This window comes from Chlamydotis macqueenii, chromosome 4, assembly GCF_036417535.1.
Source record: "Chlamydotis macqueenii isolate bChlMac1 chromosome 4, bChlMac1.mat, whole genome shotgun sequence".
Taxonomy (NCBI): Eukaryota; Metazoa; Chordata; class Aves; order Otidiformes; family Otididae; genus Chlamydotis; species Chlamydotis macqueenii.
The window spans coordinates 71,123,735-71,145,855 of NC_141559.1; the positions used below are offsets into that span (position 1 = coordinate 71,123,735).

Below are 22,121 nucleotides of genomic sequence, written 5' to 3' on the forward strand. Positions count from 1 at the left end.
ACAACTGTCAGGTCTACTACTGTTCCCAAATGGTTTTCTGTTCTTTTCCATACAGGAAAGTGAGTTTCCTCTGAACAGTAACATCACGGCATTTGCATTAAAGGCAAAAGTGATCTATCCCATCAATCAGAAATTTAGGGTAAGGTTTTAGATTCTACTTGTAAAAGTCAATGACAATCATTCTGTGTCAGAGTAAATTGCAGAGTCAAGTAATGGAAGAAAACTTACAGCCAATCTACTTAATAGAGATTAATCTTTGTTTATAGTTGATTGACTCGGGGCTTATTCTGTAAAGCATCACCTGCTTTCAGCTCCTCGTAAAACTTGCAGTGCTTTATATGGTGTCCGGTCAATTTTCACTGTAGTCAAGACCTTTTCTTCCCGTTAACGTTAATGGAAGTTGGGTCTGTCCAAGGAGACATAAGAAAAACTCCACAAGGATCTGCCCTTCAGTAAGAAAACATGCACCCAGCAGATAACTGCAGCAGAAGAATGCTTTTCCAGGCGATGCAGAAACCTGTCAGTATGATGAATCTAAATTTATGTGGAAACACTTTTGCTGTTTATATTGTTTAATTTTTCACTTGAAGGCAAACACTGCAAATTGATGAGATGTTTATCTCCTTCTTGTGTTTTGTTAATTGATCTGGTATTTTACTGTAGCCTTTGGCAGATGGCTCATCCAATCCATCTTTGCATGAGAATCCAAAGCAGGCAGTTCTGCCTAATCAGGTCATGGAAACATCTATGTCAGGCAGCCTGGGATCCCTGAGCCAGGGAGACAAAGAGGACTGCAGTTCCTCCACAACAATACATTCCACTACAAGTGATGACAGATTTCAGGCTCGAGCCTTCCTCAAGGTGACCAGCTTCCCTGAAGTGCTAACATGTGAGAGGTAAGCAGTAAACCTGCCCTCATGCTTGGTCATTTTCTAGCATGCCCCAGTGGTTTTCTGGACAATCACTAAAGGTCTGGTGTAAACTAAAAGGTGGGCTTGAGCACATACATCCACCACATCAAGACAGGGTTATCTACTTATAACTCTAAAAAAGTGGTTGGGGAGATTAAAGTAATACATCATGCTGCTTGTTGAAAGTCAGTTTTTTATGCAGTTCTGGGAATCAGAACTGGCAGAAGCAGTCTCGTAAAAGATGTATCACTGTTATAGTAAAGAGATCCTTTTGTTTTGGCTGTGTGCTCAGTTCACGTGTGCAGTGGCGTGCTCGGCTGGGGATGGAGTCCTCTGCACTGTGCAATATCAAGTCACACAACCGGTGCCTGGAGAACAGCGAGTGGCAATGGTCTATTCTCTCCATTTTTAATGGGAAGAACTTGTGTCATATTATGGGAAAACTGTTCATTTCTCAGACACTCCAGTGATGAGCAGGTAGAGCTAATCAAAATGGCTTATCAGCTTTGATTTTCTTTCAGCTACACAACATCATGATACCCCTAGAAGAATACATATTTGTATTCTCATTATCAAGAATAAAGAAAATTGTAATTGTGTCACTATAGGAACTGGGGAAGGTAATAACAATGAAGAATATTTTCACAGTGCCCACTCTTAGTATAGCTGTTTTGATTTAAAGCTTTGTTTTCCTTTTGTTGTAGCCACTCATGCCTATATTTAACTTGCCTTTTTCAAAAGGGAAATGCAACTCCAATTTTGTTAAAGCAGTATTTTGTTTTGCTTACCTTTATGTAGAGATATTTTATCTGAAAGAGAAGGCAGTGTGGAAATGGAGTGACTTGACTGCCATTCTAGGGCCAATGGTTTTAGGAGAACTTTGTAATTAAATGAAACTATTATATGCTGCTCTTTTATGTGACCTTCATTGAGACTGATATTAACACATTTTAAAATCTTTGTTTTAGTTTTGATGTTAAGCTCTGCCTTTGCAGTCTTATTTTAAAAGATCTCGCGCGTCTTGATACTGAACTCAGAAAAGAAAGACATGTGGTAGGTACTCATGTCTCATTTATAGCTATTTGTTTTGAACATGTTAGTTGAATATCAGTTTAGGAAATAACAAACTACTGACTAGCTGGGAAGTAGTGTAGCGGAGTTGCATCTCTGTAGTATTCTCTTTAATTTTTCTCTCTGATCTGCATATATGTGAGCTTCACAAAGGAGTGAAATATAAAGGAATATATTGAGCTGTGAAATATAGGAGGACAGACTGGGTAATATAAAAATCTGGTTTTAAACTTTGCTCCAGAGAATAACATACAGCACTTGAGGGTCAAAATAATAGAAAAAAATATATAACATAATACATATAATAGATGAGTTGTTTTTTTTTTTTTTAAGGACAGTGCTTGTGCATTGTAACTCCAGGGACTCCAAGCTCCTTGAGTAAAATTGAAAATTAATTTCAACTAAGTCAGTACTGTTGCCATATGTACAGTAGTCCTGATTTTGTATGACAGAGGAATTAAGGTACCCATTTAAATTATAGATAGCTAACTCCATCAAGTCACAGCATCCAAAGCTGAGAGGATTAAAAAACCTAACAAACAAAAATGACTAGTTATGATCAAGTATAGAATCATTACTGTTACTGAGTTTTAGCTTGGTTAATATAAATCTGGACATAAAGTATATAGCTTTCTCCTCACCTTCTTTTCAAACCTCTGTTTCAACAGATGGGTCCTTTCTGATATAATTTGTTAAATGCAATGAGAATATTTCTGTTCTGGGATTTTCTGAACAAATATTTACACAATCCAAAAGAGGGAGCATGAAAGTAAACCTGGGAAGCAGCTTCTCTTCTGATGGGATTTATTCCCATCTACGTAGATGAGGAAGGGAACTTGAGATCAGATTCCGGAAGGAAGTTTAGCTTGACTAGAGAAGGTTAAACTTGATCTTGAAGTTAATCATCCATTTTTAAATCAAGATAAGTTAACAACAGAGTGATGTAATCACAGAAACACTGAGAAAATTAGCATTTAATGTACTTTGTAGCCCACTAGAAATTACCATAAGAGGCAGATGACTTTGACCTTTAGCTGAAGTTTTGAATAGCTGTGTATTTTCACTAGGAGGGGAAAAGGGCAAAAAAAAATTCAGTTCAGAGAATAGTTTCTTCCTTTTCCACTCTGCTTTCTCTGATTTTTTTCCTCTCAGTCTTTCTTAGTGTCAGGTCTAGGAAAAGGAAACATATCCTCTTCCTTCAGTGTTTTTCTGAATTATTTTTTTTTTCTTTTCCCTTTGTACAGTAAGTGGTATCTTGGTGTTGTGTGTTCAAAACTTGCCAAACTTCTATCCAAAACATTAGCAAGTGAGAACCAAAACATGACTGCTTTAACATTTTCTCTTCTACTCCTTTCCAGATTTTGCTTAGATGAAATGTTGGCTTTGATAACTGTTTGTATATATAAATGTGTTTTTATTTATGTTTTCACATGTTTAAAGTAGGCAACTTCTGCATCATCTGTTTTCAAGTACATGAGTAACAGACAGGTGGCTGTTAAATTTCACATATTTTTATCTTCATGTTGTAAAATGCTACAGCAGTTAGTAATGAAGTGAATTGTCTTTACACTGATACTCTAATCAAGGCAAGAGGAGAAGAGGTTAAGCAAAAATTATCCTGGAGTTCAAAACCATCTTTTTAAAGACAGTAGTATTACAATCTTTAAAAAAAAACCAAAAACCAACCAACTGTAAAATAGGTGTATTTTTTGTAAGAGAAGGTAGCTAGAACTTGAGATGGTTACTTTTGTGTTGTGTATAAAAATGATTGACACTTCATTTGACTACAGTTGAAATTATAGTAATGATTCTGTTATTTTACTTATGATTCACTATAGTCTCATTGATTGATTTAAATCAACAAAAGTCATCACAAAGATGTCCTTACAGTGTTGAACAGGAACTTACTCTGGGTTTTGTTTCCTTCCTTTTTAATAGATGTTTATTCAGCTTCTCAAAATATACCTCTCAGACTTTTGTCATAAAAAGAAGATTAGTGATGAGTTGTTCAAGAAGATCCTTTTAATTCAGGAAAATGTAAGTTGTTTTGTTGGTTAATGTTTCAGACCACAGAAAATAAGAGTTAATCTAACCAGTTAGTGCAAGCTGCCACAGCAGGCTGTCTCATCTACTCTTTTTCAACAGCAATGTTTTCTGTAATCTCTTTCAGAAGAAATGCAAAGAAACTCCCTTCTTAGTTTATTCTTTCCATTATCTTGTTCACATTTCCCCCTTGTTATTGTATGAGGTGATCAGGACAGTGATGTTTCTAATCTCTTACGAATACAAATATTTTTAGTTGAATGCATTCAAGCAAACAAAATGTTGTGAACCTTATTCACTTAAATTTAAAAATTTCTAATTTTTAGGTCTTTGCCTGGTTCCATGTATCATTACTGATAATAAAACAGCAGGAAGTAAAGTATCAGAAGGAAACTCAAGGGTTTTTTTTATCAAGGGAAAATATACTTACTTTGCTCTTTATCCTTTTTTTCTTCTGTGTACTTTTATCAAAATCCATTTTCCACTTCTGAACTGGATGACATACATTGACAGTCAATATGCATTTCAAGTGGAGTCACAGTACTATTTTCAAGATTATTAGAAGGAAAGAAAACTTGGCAAAACTGAACAAAATAGGAGAGCTACTGGTTCCACTTTCCTTTTTCCAGATTAGAGTCAGAAAAGTCTGGATTGAGAGCCACCTCCGGACATCATCTGGTCCAACCTTTTGTAGGAGGCAAGGAGTAACATAAGGCTATCCAGTGTCTTGCCAAGCCAAGTATTGAATATCTGCACTGAAGGAGACTTCCTCATTTCTCTGGGCAGCCTAGTCCAATATTTAATTCTTCTCACAGTAATGATTTTTTTTTTTTCTTTGTACAGATGAAATTTCACATTTAGGCATTAAAATCTTATTGGCTTGCCAGTTCTAGTTGTTGGGATTTATTTTGTTCATTTCGTCTCACAATCTGTGAATGAGTATCAAGAATCTCTATAGTTGTGCCTAATAATTTATTTCAGAATGGATTTTGCCTTAAAACCACTCCTCTGCCTTAAATCCTCAGGTGTAGCATTAAAGATGATTGTATTTACTAAAAGAAAAGTGAGATTTGGTGTGCAAATCCTTTTTTTCTGATAGACTTCTGGTAATGACTTCAAATTATAAACACAGAGATAATAGATGTTTCCCAATATAGCCTAACCCTCAATGAGACTTGACGACATTAATGTTTTCATGCACCTAACTGAGCTGCTGCAAGAAAAAGACTGAATCTGGTTTATTAGATGCAGTAATTGCTGGAGTAGGCCACTTGTTTAAGTGTCAATATGGGATTCCTGTGTCATATATTCTGGAGAGAAAGGTCTTGGAAACGTGACAGCCTTAGGGTTGGGATATTACATAAGGGGTGAGGTTGGTTGTGGGTACCGTGTAAAAGAGACGTTGGTAATAAGCAAAAGCATTATCATTGGCAACTACTGTGTGTAATACTGCATTGGCAAGACTGAGTATTATGTGATTTATCACATACAGTATTTTCTTCTTTTAATTCTGCGTTGTAAGAAAAATTCAAGAGATTTTGATGAAATTGCTTGTGACACCTGTCAAAATCTGATTACATTTCTTTAAGATGTAGAGTATCAGGTTAATGCATTGACAGCGAAAATTGTGTGACATTAAAGTAAATGTTATGTAAGGCATGTTTCAGCAACTGAAGCATCATCCATTTCAGTACCAAGCTACTAAGTAAGGATAGAAGTCTAGTATCATTAGATTTCATAAAAAAATCATCCTGATTTCAAAGGATTAAAAAACTTTAAAAGCCCATGTAATCATGTAGCCTCTAATTAGTCCCTTGTGAACAGTACAGGCATGTTCACCCATGTGTGCTAGCACTGTACAGGAGACACTATCTGATTATCATATCTGAATACTTCTCTGTGCTTTCAGACACAGTGTATACACTCATAGTTGCTATTTAAGATGGGGCATGCATATTAGAATGAAAATATTTGTGGATAGATTCAAAGGATTGTTAGTATGAAAGCTCATGGAGTAGTGCTTACTAAAACTTGAATTCAGTGGAGGTAGACAAGAGTCTTGACCATACTCACATAGTAGTAGAACTGTATGTGCTTGTATTGAGTGTGGTTCAGAGCTGCCATATATGTTCCTTCAGATTTCTTTGCTTGCTGCAGGAGGTGCGTTACCCAGACAGAACTTTCTGAACACTCTTGTTCAGCTTCCTTATCCATGAGCCACAACTGATATACAAATTCACTTCTGAATTTAGAGATTATATCTGTTTTTCTGTTTAACAAATTGCTTGTTTTTTCCCCCAGGATTTTGAAGAATTACAGAAACAACTTGACTCTAGACTCCAGAACACTCAGATGTCAGGAGCCCATAATTCAGAGTACGAGACTCTAGAAGATTTAGAAAGGAAAGAAAGAGAATATTCAGAGCACATAATAGATAATGTAACTTTCTAATTTTTCTCTCCTAAAATTTTATTTTAATGTTAGTCATTTGATGAGGAATGCTCTTTTATTTTTTTATGAACTGTTATGTTGACTAGTCTACAGTTAGTATTTTAGATATGCATGAGTCCTGAAAACATTTTTACATTGCTCCAGCAAAGTGTTTACAGCTCCCTTTGGGAACCAGTGTGTTTTTTATGTAAACTCTGTCTTATCCCACCGAGTTTAGAGCTGAGAAATGTCTGTTGCTTGTCAGATGGTAAGATTTATTTCAAGCCTAGGTATAGTCTTATTATATATTATCCTAGCACCTTGTTTTCTTCAGTCCTTCATAACTGAATAAAAGAATAACAAGAGACTACAAAACATTTTAAAGCTTAAATAATTACTATGAAAATAATTACCTTTTAGCATGCATTGCACATTTACTTTAGCAAAACATTCTGGCTTAGCAGCTCTGCACATTACGTTTATGTGGTTTTTTAATGTAAAAAATATAGTTTGATAGCAGGCATTTGATTCTCAAAGTGAAGTTTGTTTGGTTTTTTTCTCTACAGTAGTGTCATTGTGTCCAAATAGCTTGCAGGCTAGAAAACTGGAGGTTAAGAATACTCTGCATATTATTTTCCAGTAAACTGAGTAATCTGGAAGATCATCTTTCTAGTCTTGTTTTTGAGGTTTGAGCAAATTCACTGCTGGGGAAAATGAACTAGTCAGACTATGGCTCTGTGAGCTGCCTGCACTGATTGACTGTGGCACTTCAGCCCTGAACTAAACAGCCCATCATCTCCGCCTTGGACCTTTTTCATAGAGGAGTTAACATTTTTTTAATGTCTGATGGCGAAGTGCTTCACTAGGAATTTTCTCAGCTTTCTTGTGATTCTCTGTGTCTTCCACTTTATAGTGGAAGTCCTGGTAATGATGGTATGTCTGTGTCAAGTTTCTTTTGCAATTTAACTTCGCTCTTAGAAAAATTGATTGTTTAGAGTTCTCCAGAGTTAGTCACATAAAAATTCCCTGGCAGCCTCGCTGAGCAACATGAGGCAATTATTCACCAGCAGCAGTCATCCTTCGTGGGTCTGTCACTCCTATGCCAGCAGATGCTTTTCATCCATATTGAAAATTATTTCCCTGTACACAGATTTGTATAGTTCAGGACCTTGAACTAATCCACTCTTCCCTCGGTGATATAAAGGGGTTTTTTTTTGCAGTGCTCACAAATGCTATAGTCACAGTTTTTTGCAAAACTCACAGATACTTAATACAAATCTTGGCAATGGATAAATTTTCATATCTTTATGTGTACTAATAATTCCATTGAAGACTACACAATATTCACAGTTGCGTGCAGTCATAAGTTTTTGTGGGACTGGAGCCTAAAACTGGAGATACTAGAGATCCCAAAATGGGCGTGTACGCTGTGCTGATTCTGCAGAAAATACTTAATTCCAGCACAGTTAATAAAGTGCTTATGGAGCATGTGACTGTGAAAGACTTTGATGGTGAAAAATAGTGACAATTTTTAGTTTTCCTTTTTTAGCAAAAATCTTGTTTGACTGGAATGCCTGCTCCTACAGCTAAGTAAACTTCCCAGAAAAAAAGGACTGCAGTTTGTTGTCTTTTTTAGTTTTCCCATTAATACTAACAACATAGTAGGCTTTTATAGATGCAATATGTGGAGACCTAACAACAAAATCCTAGCTAGTTATACAGAATAACTACATTTAGAAAGGTCAGGATTGACGTACTGGTTATGTGCCACCAACATGTGTATCATTGTTTAATAAATAGGCTCTTCAGGTTTGCAAAATGTTCGCTATAACTAATACTGAAAGCTGTCTGTCGTCTCAGTGACTTGTATGTCAGTAGGCTCATATGCTTCTCACTCTAATGAAATACTTGATGATTAATGAGGGAACATGGATTATTTTTTGATTCATATTCCACAGATGGAAGCTTTCTGGAAGCAGACTGATAAAGCCCAGCAGGCTTTTTTGGACCAGTCAAAATGCTCAAGTGCCAAAGCAACAAAGATAACGATGGATCTGACTGAGAAGATGATTGCAGTAGAAGGCTTGTTAAGTGAATCTCAAGATTTGCAGGCAATGGTAAAGTACAAAAAGAAATAAAAGTCGAGAGCGATTTAGTCAATCTGAACACAAAGAATGATGCAAGTGTACAGAATCTGTCAGTCCTGCCTCAGGAATGATGTAGGCTGCTTACTCCAGTTGTCTCTTCCAGCTTTGTGGCAAAGAGCCCATTGCAGTTTATGAAGACTCACAGGAGGGTGAACTCTCTGCATTTAGTTCTAATCCTCAAAATACCAGTTAGGCAGTCATGTTAGGAAAAAGTGATATCCATGCAGCCGGTGAGCCAGGAACAAGAGCACTAGATCTAATGATGAAGGAGAGTCATTACCCTGGGCATTAGGAAGTTTCTTTCTCTTTCAGCATATTTATTCCACTTTGACTGAGAAATCCTAATTTAAATTTGAGAGTTATTCTGTGTGACCAATGACTTTAATTGGTATTGAAAACCCTTAACATCTCTTAGTGATATGGTCTCAAGAGGGAAAAATGTGTTTATAAGTGGATTGGCATTGTGCTTTATATTGTGTTAAATCTGACAGATCCTTTATTTGCTTTGCACAGGACATACTGAAAGAATTACTTGTAATTTGTAGATTAACAGTACAGTCAGAACCTGGAAATCACTGCCTTTATTAGTAATTTGGAGAATAAATGGATAGCTAGCTTTATGTGGCTTACTAATAAACAGATAAACCAATTATTAGCTCGTTAGTTTTACATTGGAACAGCTAAGTAAGCTGAGCTGACCAGGTATGAAAATAGCCTTTGGAGCTGATCACGCTTGACCCATACCAGGCTACTGTACAGTAGGTTCCTTCAGATGGGGAACTTCAGATGAGATGTTTGGATCCAGATACAGGAAATATTCCTACCTGAACTCAATACTGTGATGCTTGTATCTCATTGTAGAGGTCGTTGTCTGTGTGTCTCCATTAACTACAGTAGTTGTCACACTCTTTCGAACATTGCAGCATTGTGTAAAGCAGTTGCAGTTTCACCTGGGAAGTCTTGCTCCCTATTGTAGTCCCGGGCTGCTACTCTAATAGTGCAATTAGACCTGATAGGCCATAGCCAGTTATACTAATTTTTAGCATACTTACTGAAACCCAGCTGACCCTATACTCGAAGGCATCCCAGCACTATCAAAATGAGATGTGTGTCCCAATTTCAAAATGAAGGCCCATACTGGTGTGCTGTATAGTATCTTGAAGAGAGGTCCAGGACTTCTGTGTTACCTTTCTGTCCATCTTTCCCCCTTGAATATTTAAGTTTGTTCTGCAAGTTTGTTGTTTTCTTTTCCTGCCTTGATGTCTTCTTGACAGCTAGAAATAATGAAAATCACCAGTAGTTTTAGATTTGTTCTTGCAACTGAACATGTAGTAAACCCACTGCTGTCCTACACCAGTCGGGATTTTCAGAAGTATTTAAGTACATTAAGATTATTATTCACATGGTCTTGAGAAGCCTCCATGGTTTTCTGTGTAGTTTGGAAATGAATAATTCAATGAAAGAACAAGCTCAACCAGAGACCTATTCTTGTTTTCTAAACAGGACTTTCTAATGTTTGTTTTAGGACATTCAGGAAAGGTTATTCAACTGGGAGCTTATGGTGAAAATGATTGATTCACTGAAGTCCTATATACCAGAAGAGTGCAAGTGTAGATTAAATATTGTATCGAATATTCTGGACCATTTAACTGTAAAAAATTATCTCTCAGTACGACAAAAGGAAGAACTTTTAACAGATCTGCACAAGGCCTTCTGGGAACAGCTGGCACATTTTAGTAATGGTAAGTACTTAGACTGCAGCTGGTGACTTAACAAATATGGATGTGAGTTCTCGTTATTGTATTAAATAGTAAAAATATTATGGCTTCAGCCCAATACCCATCCGTTTTAAAAAGGTGTTGATGAATTTGCCACAAACACAACAGTTGTGAAGGGTGGATGCTTAGAATGGGAACGTTGGCTTTAAGCCTTTTAGGTCTTGTTCCAGGCATTACTATGAACTTACTGTACAGTTCACATAATCTATACCTTATTTAATTAATTTGAAAATTGTAGAAGAGTCATATTTGTTATGAGTAATTGTAAGATTTCTCCACTTACTGTTCATGTACTTGACATTGTTGGTGATACTGGCTAGCGTTAGGGACAATTAATAGCTGTATATGTGCAGAATACTATCTTGTGATCTACTAGCATGTGGAGCCAGAAGATACACAAAATATAATTGTGCTATCACTCTTGTGAAAAGATAATTTTAAGGCTTATGATCTTCAGACAACCTTCTCTTTTATTATGTTAGACTTAAATACTTTTCCTCTTCCTCTTACACCCCTTCACATTGCCTATCTGTAAAGCAGACAATTAAAACAAAGTCTAAGCTGACTGACCCACTGATTTAAGATTTTCCCTTTTTCACTTTGCGTGTTACCTATTGCCTAACATGTTGAGAAACATACCCCTAACTTCTCTGATAGGGGCTGTATCAAGGGCTCAGTGCTTCCCATTAGCACTCATGGAAAACTATAGTACATGTTCAGCAAAAAGGAATACTGTGAGAAGTATTTTACTCTCGCATGTTTTCTAGAACCATTTCTGCTACTTGTGGGCATATTTAAGGCAAATCATCCTAGCAAAATGGCATTAGGGTTAGAGTTCAGTGAACTAAATAGTCAGAATTAATGTAGTTTTGTTGTGGTGTATTCTTGTTTCAGTGCTGCTCATTTGCTTTCAAGCTTAATGTTGATAAATTGTGCCATGGTCAGCAGTTCACAGGATCACAGAATTTTTGAGGTTGGAAGGAACCTCTGGAGGTCATATGGTCCGCATCCCCTGCTCAAGTAGGGTCAGCTACAGACAGTTGCCCAGGACCGTATCCAGATGGCATCTGAGTATCTCCAAGGGTGGAGGCTCCATGACCTACCTGGGCAACCTGTTCCAGTGCTCAGTCACCCTCAGAGTGAAAAAGTATTTCTTTATGTTCAGAGGGAACCTCCCATGTTTCAGTTTGTGCCTGTTGCCTCTGGTCCTGTCACAGGGCACCACAGAAAAGAGCCCGGCTGTGTCTTCTTTGCACCCTCCCTTCAGGTATTTATATACATGGATAAGATCACACTGAGCCTTCTTTTATCCAGGCTGAGTAGCCCCAGCTCTCTCAGCCTTTCCTAATAGGAAGGGTGTTCCAATCTATCATTCCAGTTCTGCTTTCATGGCCTTTCGGTGGAGTCTCTCCAGTATCTCCATGTCTCTTATACTGGGGAGCCCAGAACTGGACACAGCACTCCAGATGTGGCCTCACCAGTGTTGAGTAGAGGGGAAGGATCACCTCTCTCCGCCTGCTGGCAATACTTTGTCTAATGCAGCCCAGAATATCATTACGCTTTTTTGCAACAAGGGCGCATTGCTGGCTCGTATTCCACCTGATATTCACCAGAACCTCCAGGTCCTTTCCTGCCAAACCGCTTTCCAGCTGAGGGGTCCTCAGCGTGTACTGGTGCCTGGGGTCGTTCCTCCCCACGTGCGGGACTTTGCACTTTCTGTTGCTGAACTTCATGAGATTTGTGTCAGCCCATTTCTCCAGCTTGTCAAGGGCCCTATGGATGCCAGCATGACCCTCTGGTGTATGAGCCACTCTTCCCATTTTTTGTCACCTCTGCAAACTTTCTGAAGATGCACTCTGTCCCATCATCCAGGTCACTAATGAAGATACTGAGTAGGATTGGACTCAGTATTGACCCCGGGGGTACAGCATTCATTACTGGCTTCCAAGTGGATTTTGTGCAAGTTTGCAATCTGTCTCACTGTCTGCACATCTGGCCTATATACTTCATCCTCTTCTCTATGAGAATCCACCAGGAGACTGTGTCAAAAATCTTGCAGAAGTCAAGGTAGACAATATCCACCATTGTTACCTCATCTACTGAGCCAGTCATTTAATTGCAGAAGATGATCAGAATTCCCATGTTGCAGACTTGCTCCACTTTAAAAACATGAATTAACCATGTGAACAGTTTGGTGATACTCAAGAAGTCATGTGTATCGTGATACAGGTTATTTCATGGATGTTTGCACCTAGAATTGACATGCCTAGCTCATAGTTTTTGCATAGGTTCAGCCACTAACAAACATGCATCTGTGGATACTTTTTCCCCCTTTTTGTCAAGTTTCTCTTGTTCTAAAGCAAAAATACCTCTGTCAAGGCCTTGATTTTATGCAAAGTAGGTGTTTATAGTTGTATATAGCTGTATATTATAGTTAGTACAACCTGTGCAGAAGGGCATTATCAACCTCCTGGTTTTAGACAGAAATAAAATGTGCTTTAAAAAAAAAGTCTGGAGTGCAGCATTTTCACATGAGAGTCTATGTTCACCTTGCTTATGAGCTCCTAAATACATAAGTTAAACTACCTGTAATTCACAAGCAGAACACAAAGCCAGCAAGACTCTGATCCCAGGAAACAAAAAAGAAAGTAGTAAAGTATCAAGTAGTGTTTAAAAATAACAGCTGCCACATTTGTTCAGATGACATTTTTATTACAGGCTTTCCTGTACTTTCAGTGCACTTTCAAGTGTTTTGTCAGTGCATCGTCAGCCTCTGCGTAAGCACAATAAATTAGCATGGAGAATAAATAACATGCTCGGTGCTACGGTATTGTGCTCCTTTATTTCTCTACGAAATAATCTCTACAAAAATCATAGTAAAGCATCTTGATGTGGTGGCAGAACAGCAGCCACAGATGACTATTCTTTTGCATTCCCCTTGAGCTGACTGCGTCAGGAGTGAAGTACTGGTCTGGGGCAGGGCAAGTGGGGGAAATGCGTGAAGTTCTTCTTAGGTGGACAGGCACCTAAGAAGAGACATGAAGTAGTGGCAGAACATAGAAAGTACCAGTTCCACTCTGCAGCATAGGGTACAAATAGACTCATGAATTTGTAAATCATCTGGAACTATAGGGGGGAAGAACTCGATGCCAAATATTTCACAGTACTAGCACAAAATCAGAGGGACCTTGACAACTTTTGGTGCAGGTTCCTGGATGTCACTTTGGAAGCCTGGTATGACTGCATGCCAGTTCAAGTTAATCTGAACTAGCGCTGCTTTAGACCTTTTCTCCCCACCATATGTTGCTATCCCTGTCCTTGCAGCAGCATTTACATATCTGCAATTAGGAAATGAGTCACTTCTGGACCTTCCTGAAGCAGGAGGGGGAGTTTTGGGATTCTGCAGGAGGGAATCTGTTTCTTGAGCTGACACATTGCCTTTGCATGAGCAGTAGCACCAGCGAAAGGGAGAGTGCATGGTAGTGATCCAAAAACCTGATAGATTTAAGTGCCCTGTTACAACCTAAAAGTTCACATCTAAAAAGATCATCAGGGTAAGAGTCAAATTTGAAATCCTGCATGGTAATTACTACACTCAGTAATGTATTTCTGTGAGCTCACGTAGTGTGACAGTAGCAGATGCTACTTTCTCCCTGTGGAGTTGTCATCTAATCGTCAGTGGTTTATGTTCCAGAATGTATCCAGGAAAGTAAAGACCTGATCTTGAAACGACTGGAGTGCCGTGCAACGAAGAGAGAAGAGTTCAAACACAGACAGAAAGCTGAACAAGGGAGTCTCCTCAGTAGAACTTTTCATAGTGAAGATGTTCATGATTTTCTTAAGGTGAGCACGTAAAAGGTTATTATCACTGTTGCATTAGTTTTTAAGGCCAGATATTTTGCAGATTTCTACCAGTTCCATAAAATTGGGATTTCTGAGTCCTCCTGAGAGTCATGTACAGTAGCACAGGTGGGATAGGATCAGACCTCCTATTGCTTAGGCTTTGCCTGGAGATTTTTCCTCCAGTGTTGGTCTTGTTACATTAGAACAAAATGCCAAAGGGTGTTAAAGCTAGATTGCATGTTTTGTAGAAAACATATTTTAATTACATACTCTGCATTTGGTTCAGTATAGGAAATCTCTGGAGGAAAGTATCTGGCCTGCTTTACAGAAGAAGGCAGACTGCACTGATCTAATTACTTTTCTATGAGTGAGGTTACTGAGGCTCAAAATAATATCAAATTTCACATAAGCAGAGGGGAAACTCATTATGATCACTGGCAGGATACCTTAGAGGAGGTTTGCAATTGATAATTTAATATGGTATACAATGGCCAGTGTAATGTTTTCTTTGCCGTATTTTTTATAGAGGTTTATGGTTACTGCTCAGAATGTATATACGAAATCAGAGTTCTTAGCTGTAAATGCTGAGAGCTGCAAAACTCCTATAACTGCTACGAACTACAGACCGAACTTATTAAGAAATTAAAAAAAAAAATCAATCCTCAATTTTCATTAAAAGAAGTCAGGTAAAGTGGTTACATCCAGCAGCATTCAAGTTTTTATAAAATCTAATATCTTAGATAAATTACTGTATGAGAAGACCCATATTCCAGCTGTAGCAAACTGTCAGAATTTATTGATCTCAACACTGCAATTTTGTATTGCAGGGCCAAGTTCTTTAATTATACTGTATGAATTGGATAATGCAGTTACTGTTCTTGTATGCAACACCTGTCTGGCAACACCTCACTTCAAAACAGAAGGTTTCAGGCACTTTAAAACAGTAGAGTACATTTTACCTTTTCGGCTTTTCGTAACTTGAGACAAATAATTCTATCACACATTTTTGTAGACGTTGAGCACTTGTGAATGTATTTTCCTTATGCACATCATTCAAAACTCTTGGACACCTCCAAAATTCATTGAACAAAGCTTAGAAATTTTGCGTTAAGTCCTCTCTCCTACAAAGTTAGAGCCACACAGATTTGTGTAAGGGATGCCCTGTTCTGTACACCTTAGAGAGCTAACAAATACACTTAATTAAGCTGTAGACTAACGATCTGCTTGTGATAGGCTGAGCAGGAATGGGCAGCTTGCACTTCATGCTGCAGAGCAGAGTAGAACTGAGTCTTAGTATTATGAAATGCCTGTGTGCAAATAATAAAACAAGTCAGAAATTTAAGCCTTTCTGCTGCCACAGTGGAGAGCACCTTTTGTCCCAGAACAGGTGGGGTCTTGAGTCCAGAGACTCTTTGAAGAATAAGAAAAGCGTGTATGTATCTACAGCTCTCATGATTTGACTTAAATAGTCCAGTAATTATCTTGTGCAAACAATCCCCTCAGCATTGACGAGATATTTTAAACGTGTTTCATAGTTTCACAGCCAGCCCAGTAGTGAAGGAGTTGGTCCTGAATCCTCACCATGAGCCTAGACTTGTACCCATCAAATGCACTTTTCTTCTCTGCCTTCCCTCCTCCCCTTCATCAAAGGGCTTGCACCACCATGGTAGCAGCCTTGGCAGTAACTGACCTTTCTGCTGAATTTTAAGTGGTTGCCAATTAAGAAGGTGAATTTTGCATTGAACTTTCTTTACACCAGTTTCTTCTGAACACAGATTGAATGGTAATAATTTAGTTCTTGCAGCTCTGGTTTTTTTTTATATGACAGAATGACCTAGATAGTAAAGGTTAGAGTCCCTGTGTCGTTCTGTCTCCTTCATCTATATTTCCACTGGAAAAGGAGCATTTTTGTTTTGTTTTTTACTGGCAGAGAATGAAAGAATGATCAAGTGAAGCACACAAGCCAAAAAGTGCCAGTTACAGTAACCCAGTCTTGCTCAGCTCTGCCCCCGGTGGACATACAAGTTACAGCAATTAACTTGTCGATTCTGTGTTAAACTACGATTTTGTGATGTGAATTTTGAAGTCCACCTCCACAAGAATGACCTGTGCGTGAAGAGTTTACAAGCACTTCTGTGCTCTTTGACACACCTAATTAAGAAAACTATGTTTACTATGAGAATTAAGAGGCCACTTGGCAGTTTAAATCAAAATATGGAATATTTATGCATAAGACCACTCATTAGTCTGTAGGATGAGATGTTCTTTGTGAAATTTAGTCTTTCATTGCAGCACATGAGCCTGCCAACACATCACAGTCCTGGCTTGAAGAAAAAATTGCATTCCTCTTAAATCTATGACCAAGGACCAAATGAGGACCAAGTCATACATCAGCCTTTTAGGGACCACCGTGGAACATGGTGACCAACCCCGGTGCACAAGTCATATACGGTGTGATACAGCTCTAACTAAGGTGTCTGATGATAATGTTTGATGGCTGTTCTGCACCTCATAGTATGGACTATGATGAAGTAATATTCATACACAGGAAAGCAGGTTGAAAATCCCATGATTTCACATGTTTTCCAGTAGTGGGTACATATTATTTAACCTCAAATTGCTGAGGCTATGGAGTTTCATACTGAAGACTGGATATGCTCAAATTAAGGTGGTAAGCAAGTTTCAATTCCCTCTGAGTCTCGGTTCCAGATAAACACTATTGTGATAGTACATGGGAAGGGGATCAGGGAAGGGATGGAGAGGGTCACAAGAAGCAATCAAAAACTTTTCAGCTGCTTAAAGATACCTGTTGTGTTTCTTTTAGACTTACCATGAACTGTTAGAGGAGCATCGGCAAGCACAGTGGGAACTGGAGGAGGAGGATGACTGTGAGAGCACAGAGGCTGTTGCAGATCTCTACAAGGTGATATGTGTCTTTTACTAAAATAATTCTGAAGATCCTCTGACCGCACCACACAATGTCAGGCTTCAGGAAGGATTGGGGAGTTGCAGGAGAAATCATGGCAGCTCCAGAAAGCTAGGCTGGCAAACCAGGAGATGGAGACAAGGCAGTCTTCCACATTAGCTTTTTTTTTCCATTGTCTTCCCAACACATTATGTGTTCTAACCTCATATTAGACAGAAAATGACTACGTGGTCTGCCAAAATGTGCTGTCTCGGTAGCTGACAAGGCTGCAATAACATTGAGGGCATACAATGTCTGGTATTACTGCTAGGAGAGTGACTTCATTTATGTAGCATAATTATCTCCTCTACACCATGGTAGCGTGATACTGTTGTTAGTTAACTTCACTACATCTCCAAAAATAGTTTTCTCATCTCCTTTCCTCTCAGAGAAATTGTTTTGACACTAGTTAGTTCCCTGAAATAAGTTCAGATCTTTGGTATGAGTATTATTTTTACACTTCTTTATGTTACTGATTTAGAAAATATGTAGACACTTCATGCTTTTGCGTCATCTTTAATTATTTTCTGTCTGCACTGAAAAAAGATAACATGATCTATCCGATGAAGCCCAAAACTGTAGCCAGTAGTGACCTTAAATTAGGCTGGAACTAATCACTTTCAGCTCAACAGAAACCTTGTCATGATTAATTATGACCAGATCGGGGTGTTATGGAAACTTGTAGTCCCTATCACATTAGGATAAGATACCCACACAATCTTAATTAGTGCTAGTCTGCATGCGCTTTTTCAAATTGAATTGATTAAAAAAATAAAGCCACTGTATTTAGAACAAATAGTTTTGCCATGGTTTAATGTAATAGTGCAAGCAACAGGATATTTGAGAACTACTGCTTTGGAGAAAGGAGAAATTTGTTTGGAGGGCTATGGCGGTGAATCAGAGTAGATTAATTGTACAAAGCTATTTATTTAAGAAAAGTCAACATACCTGCTGATATTAATGTGCATAGTCCATTCTCCAGAGTTACTAACTTCTCCACCTCCTTCCTCAATTTACATGAAGTCTCTGGAGACCGAACATTTTTTTTTCCCCTGCACGGTTCCACCTCATTTGTGAAATTATATTTCTTTCTTTATTGTGTACTCTACTTTAGCGACACAAAGATCAGAGTGAAAATCCTATTTCTTTTAGCACTGTTAGCGAAGATTTCTTTTCCATTAAAGAAAAATTGATTTGAGTGAATTAAGTGTTTCTAGAATTGCCAAGTTGCCAGGAGAGCTGCACAAACTTGAACTCTGCCAATTCACCCAGCTCTAAGCCATTATATTCCATATTACAGCTGCTCTCTTATTCCTGGACCCAAACAAACACTACCAGACATGAAAAACTGCGAATACTGTGATCCAACTGGCATATGTTGAATGAAGGTCCACAAATCTTAATTTCCACTTTCCTATAATAAAACATTTTTATTGTGACAGTTAGTGTAATGAACAATGGTACTTTCTCCCCTTAACCCTAAATACAGATACTGCAGACTGTTTTAGGAGAGCAGACTGCTTCTAAATGTACATTTTAAGCAGCATAAGCTAGAAAGAAGAGAAAATACAAATGAGCATAGCCCCACTGTGAGTAAATGGAGCTGTTCTGACTTCTACAGCTGAGGGAAGTGCAGTAGTTATGTGTGTCATCCATTACCTGGGGCATAAAAGAAAAACTAGGTTTGTCATTAAGGGGAGGAGTTGCATCTCACAACCACAGTGCCTTTGATTCTCTCTCTGCCACCCGACACTTTCAGAGCAGAAGTGCACCTTGGACAAGCGGAAGCCCTTTCCTGGGCAGCAGTGCTTTGCTGCTTCACTTAGTTTCTCTGAGTTTCTGCTAGGGAGACGATCCTACTACCAGTGGGGAAGGGAAAATACCCATGAGAAGGCAACAGGGATTTGAGATACTCCACAGTGGAGTGATGTGACTGCAGCTCAGGTAGACCTAAGAAGGCAAACATTAGGCTAACCAGCTGGATACCAACAACCCTCACAGGGCAATAGTCAGTGCTGTGCTACAAGATGTGTGTCCCAGTCATGTTTGAACCAGCTAGTTTGAGCACATCTGCAAACACTGCAGAGCTCTGTGTTGTCATTCCGGAGGGTCTGTACTCCCTGAAGCTTGACTTGCCTTGCACTTGTTTGGAAACTTCGGACTCCACTGTTTCTGTTCTACCATGAGCAAGGAAAGGGTAAATTAAAGATTTAGTTAAACATCCTATTGTTCACTTAATCTCCATATTTCCGTAAGTGCAAGCATGTGTTACTAAGTAAGTAAGAAGACAAGAAAAGAAGTTCACCAGTAGAGAGTTTTGTTCTATTGCTTTTTTATCATTCCAGTAGAAATGGAAGCCTAGGAATATTACTGAAAAAAACTGAGTTAAACTCTCTAAAGTCACCCTGGCATGCTCCACAGATATTTAGATGGATAGTCTTGGTCCACAAGACTTCCAAAGATAGGCCAAAAGACATTTTTAAAAGATGCATTCATAAATCTGTAAACAAAATTAGAGTAGAAAGAACTAGAAGTAATTAAATATTTAAGAGTTCAGCCCAGTTTTTATTTTGTTGCAAATAAAAATTAGCCATGCAAAACAAAGTATTTATGCTTTCCCACACACAGAACTTAACTGAGATGCCTTACTAGGAGCTAATTACCTAAATCCAGGAGAAGGCAAATCATGGTTTCTCCATAACCAAGGTTTAGCAATAGCATCCTATATGCGCCCTCTACCAAGTGGCTCCTACTCTCTACTGGCCCAGGATTAAAGAATTATCACATATTTATTCTGGGCTGAACAGTCTAATATTGGCCAGTACTCACAGGATTTATGGTTCCAGCTAAGTTGGTGCTTGTGTACCCGTTGCCATCTTGACTTTGGTTGGAAACCCCCAGAACTGGCAAGAATCACACTACGCTTTTCAGATTAGTGTCAGCAGAACCCGAACCATGGTGGGGTTATTTTTCCACATCCAAGCCCTCTATTTTCTTAAGTTGCTTTCATGGTCTTTGGGGCATCGTCAATATTGCAATTTACCAGATAAATACTAATATCCTAGTAAAGAACAGCCATGTTGGTTCAGACAAATGACCATTTGGAGTAATATCCAGTAAGTTCATGTACTGTAACAGCACCAGAGTTAGAGAGATGCCCATCCAGTCAGCTAGTTAGGTCCTATTCTCAGGCATACCTTCAGCTAAGAGCAGTTACTAGCAGCTTTCAAAGCAACTGTCTTAGGCCATACAGGTGCCTCCATCCCATATCAGTTTTCTAAACTATCCACTCCCATTTAAGTGCTATATCAAAACTTGCACTGTAGATGACAAACCAGAATAAATCCTCATGGAAGACAGCCAGTGCAAAGTTCCCAAGGGTTGCACTCTGACAAATTCACTTCACCAAGCAGAGAATCCAAAGTGCCCAGCCATCGCCTTAAGCTCATGGTCTTTAGCTGCTGTATTTGAAAGCCGTTACATCTTTTTTTTTCAAGGGAAAAGGACCTGGCAAGGTCTTATATGTGATAAAGGCTTATATGTGATAAGAAGTTTAGGCTTTCCATTCCTCCTTCAGTTGTGCGCTAGAATGATTTGGCTTGTTTCAATGGTTACCTTGATTTGTCCTATTGTAAGCAAGCAGGGAAGCAAGCCTGACAGACTTAGTTTCATGAGTAAGTAGAAGGATAACCTCAATGCAAGAGGTGATATTAAAATATGGGGAAAAGGTTACTGTGTAACCAAACAGGGAACCAGTGCATATTCTGGGGACAGAAGAAAAGGTGTCACTTACCTGTAAGTGCCACTCACTTCTGGGAGAACATCCTTACCTTGTTCTCACATTGTTTTTCTAAGCCCTTCTCAAATTTCTGTGCCTTTTTTGTTTTATTTTTCATTTTTTCCCCTTTTAGACAGTTTGTGAGTTCACTGAGATAGATTTATATAACCCTCTAGCCTGTAGTGCTACGGTACATCAAAGAATTATCCAAATTGGTGGATAAATATGTAAAAATGCAATGATCTGGAAGCTGACTGTGTTTGCATAGAATAATTGAGTAGGTTTGGTTTATGTACACATGAATAAATCAATTAAAATGATTTAACCAAGGTCAATGGAATCTATTGATGCCTGAAGTGAATGAATGAGTTATATTTGGAGGATGGCACAGGACGTTTCAGCCATACTAGTAAGTGAAAATAGTGCACTCTAGGTGAATAGTCTGTTTCTAGACACAGACTCCATAACTGATTTTTGAAGTGCAAGTGGAGGAATGGGGGCAAGTGATTTTGGTTATCACAGTGTATCATAACTGAAGGAGGAATTGGTCAGAGGTACTTGAATGGCTCAGCCTAATATTCATAAATACAGTCTGCACAGTTATCCCACACACAAGGAATATTGTGTCGCAATAACAGTTTTGTTTTGGCTTGGGTAGCTTTTCAATTGCAAGAATTTTACTGTAATTTTCTTTTACATGGCAGCAAAATCACCCTCCCCATCCTCAGTATATCCTGTTCTGTTTCTCACGATCTCTTGAAAAGATTAATGGCTTTGGAAGTCTGTCTCAAGTTTAGTGTATCAGATGTTAATCAACATTTAATCTTTTCTTTCTCCTTTTTTTTTTTTTTATGAACTACCTGCTTATTTTAGTAGGGAAAGGAAAAGTGAAAAGAAGTTGGTGGTTAACGATTCATTATTAAGAAAACAAACATGCAGATTTCACAAAAGGAAATCAATTAACAGCTAAAAATTACGTAGTCCATGGTAAGGTAATTATTTTTCTTCAGCCATAACATCAAAACCATAAAAACACACAATTTACTGTCATTTATAATTCCTCTTTGCTGATAGCAGTTCATCAGAATGTTATTTCATTTGACTTAACAGAACATAGAAATGCACAGACATTTAGACTAAAAGCTATTAAGTAAT

General features: G+C 38.3%; 1 protein-coding gene across 1 annotated transcript in view; it reads left to right on the forward strand.

Annotated features, from left to right (window-relative positions):
- Positions 1–22,121, forward strand: part of EVC (EvC ciliary complex subunit 1) — a 55,321-nt gene that overhangs the window by 6,865 nt on the left and 26,335 nt on the right. Inside the window, exons 3-11 of the mRNA XM_086747203.1 lie at positions 56–139; positions 664–896; positions 1,880–1,964; positions 3,921–4,019; positions 6,327–6,464; positions 8,414–8,572; positions 10,128–10,344; positions 14,075–14,223; positions 17,048–17,146. Of these exons, the coding sequence (XP_086603329.1) occupies positions 56–139; positions 664–896; positions 1,880–1,964; positions 3,921–4,019; positions 6,327–6,464; positions 8,414–8,572; positions 10,128–10,344; positions 14,075–14,223; positions 17,048–17,146 (1,263 nt within the window). The remainder of the gene's footprint in view (positions 1–55; positions 140–663; positions 897–1,879; positions 1,965–3,920; positions 4,020–6,326; positions 6,465–8,413; positions 8,573–10,127; positions 10,345–14,074; positions 14,224–17,047; positions 17,147–22,121) is intronic.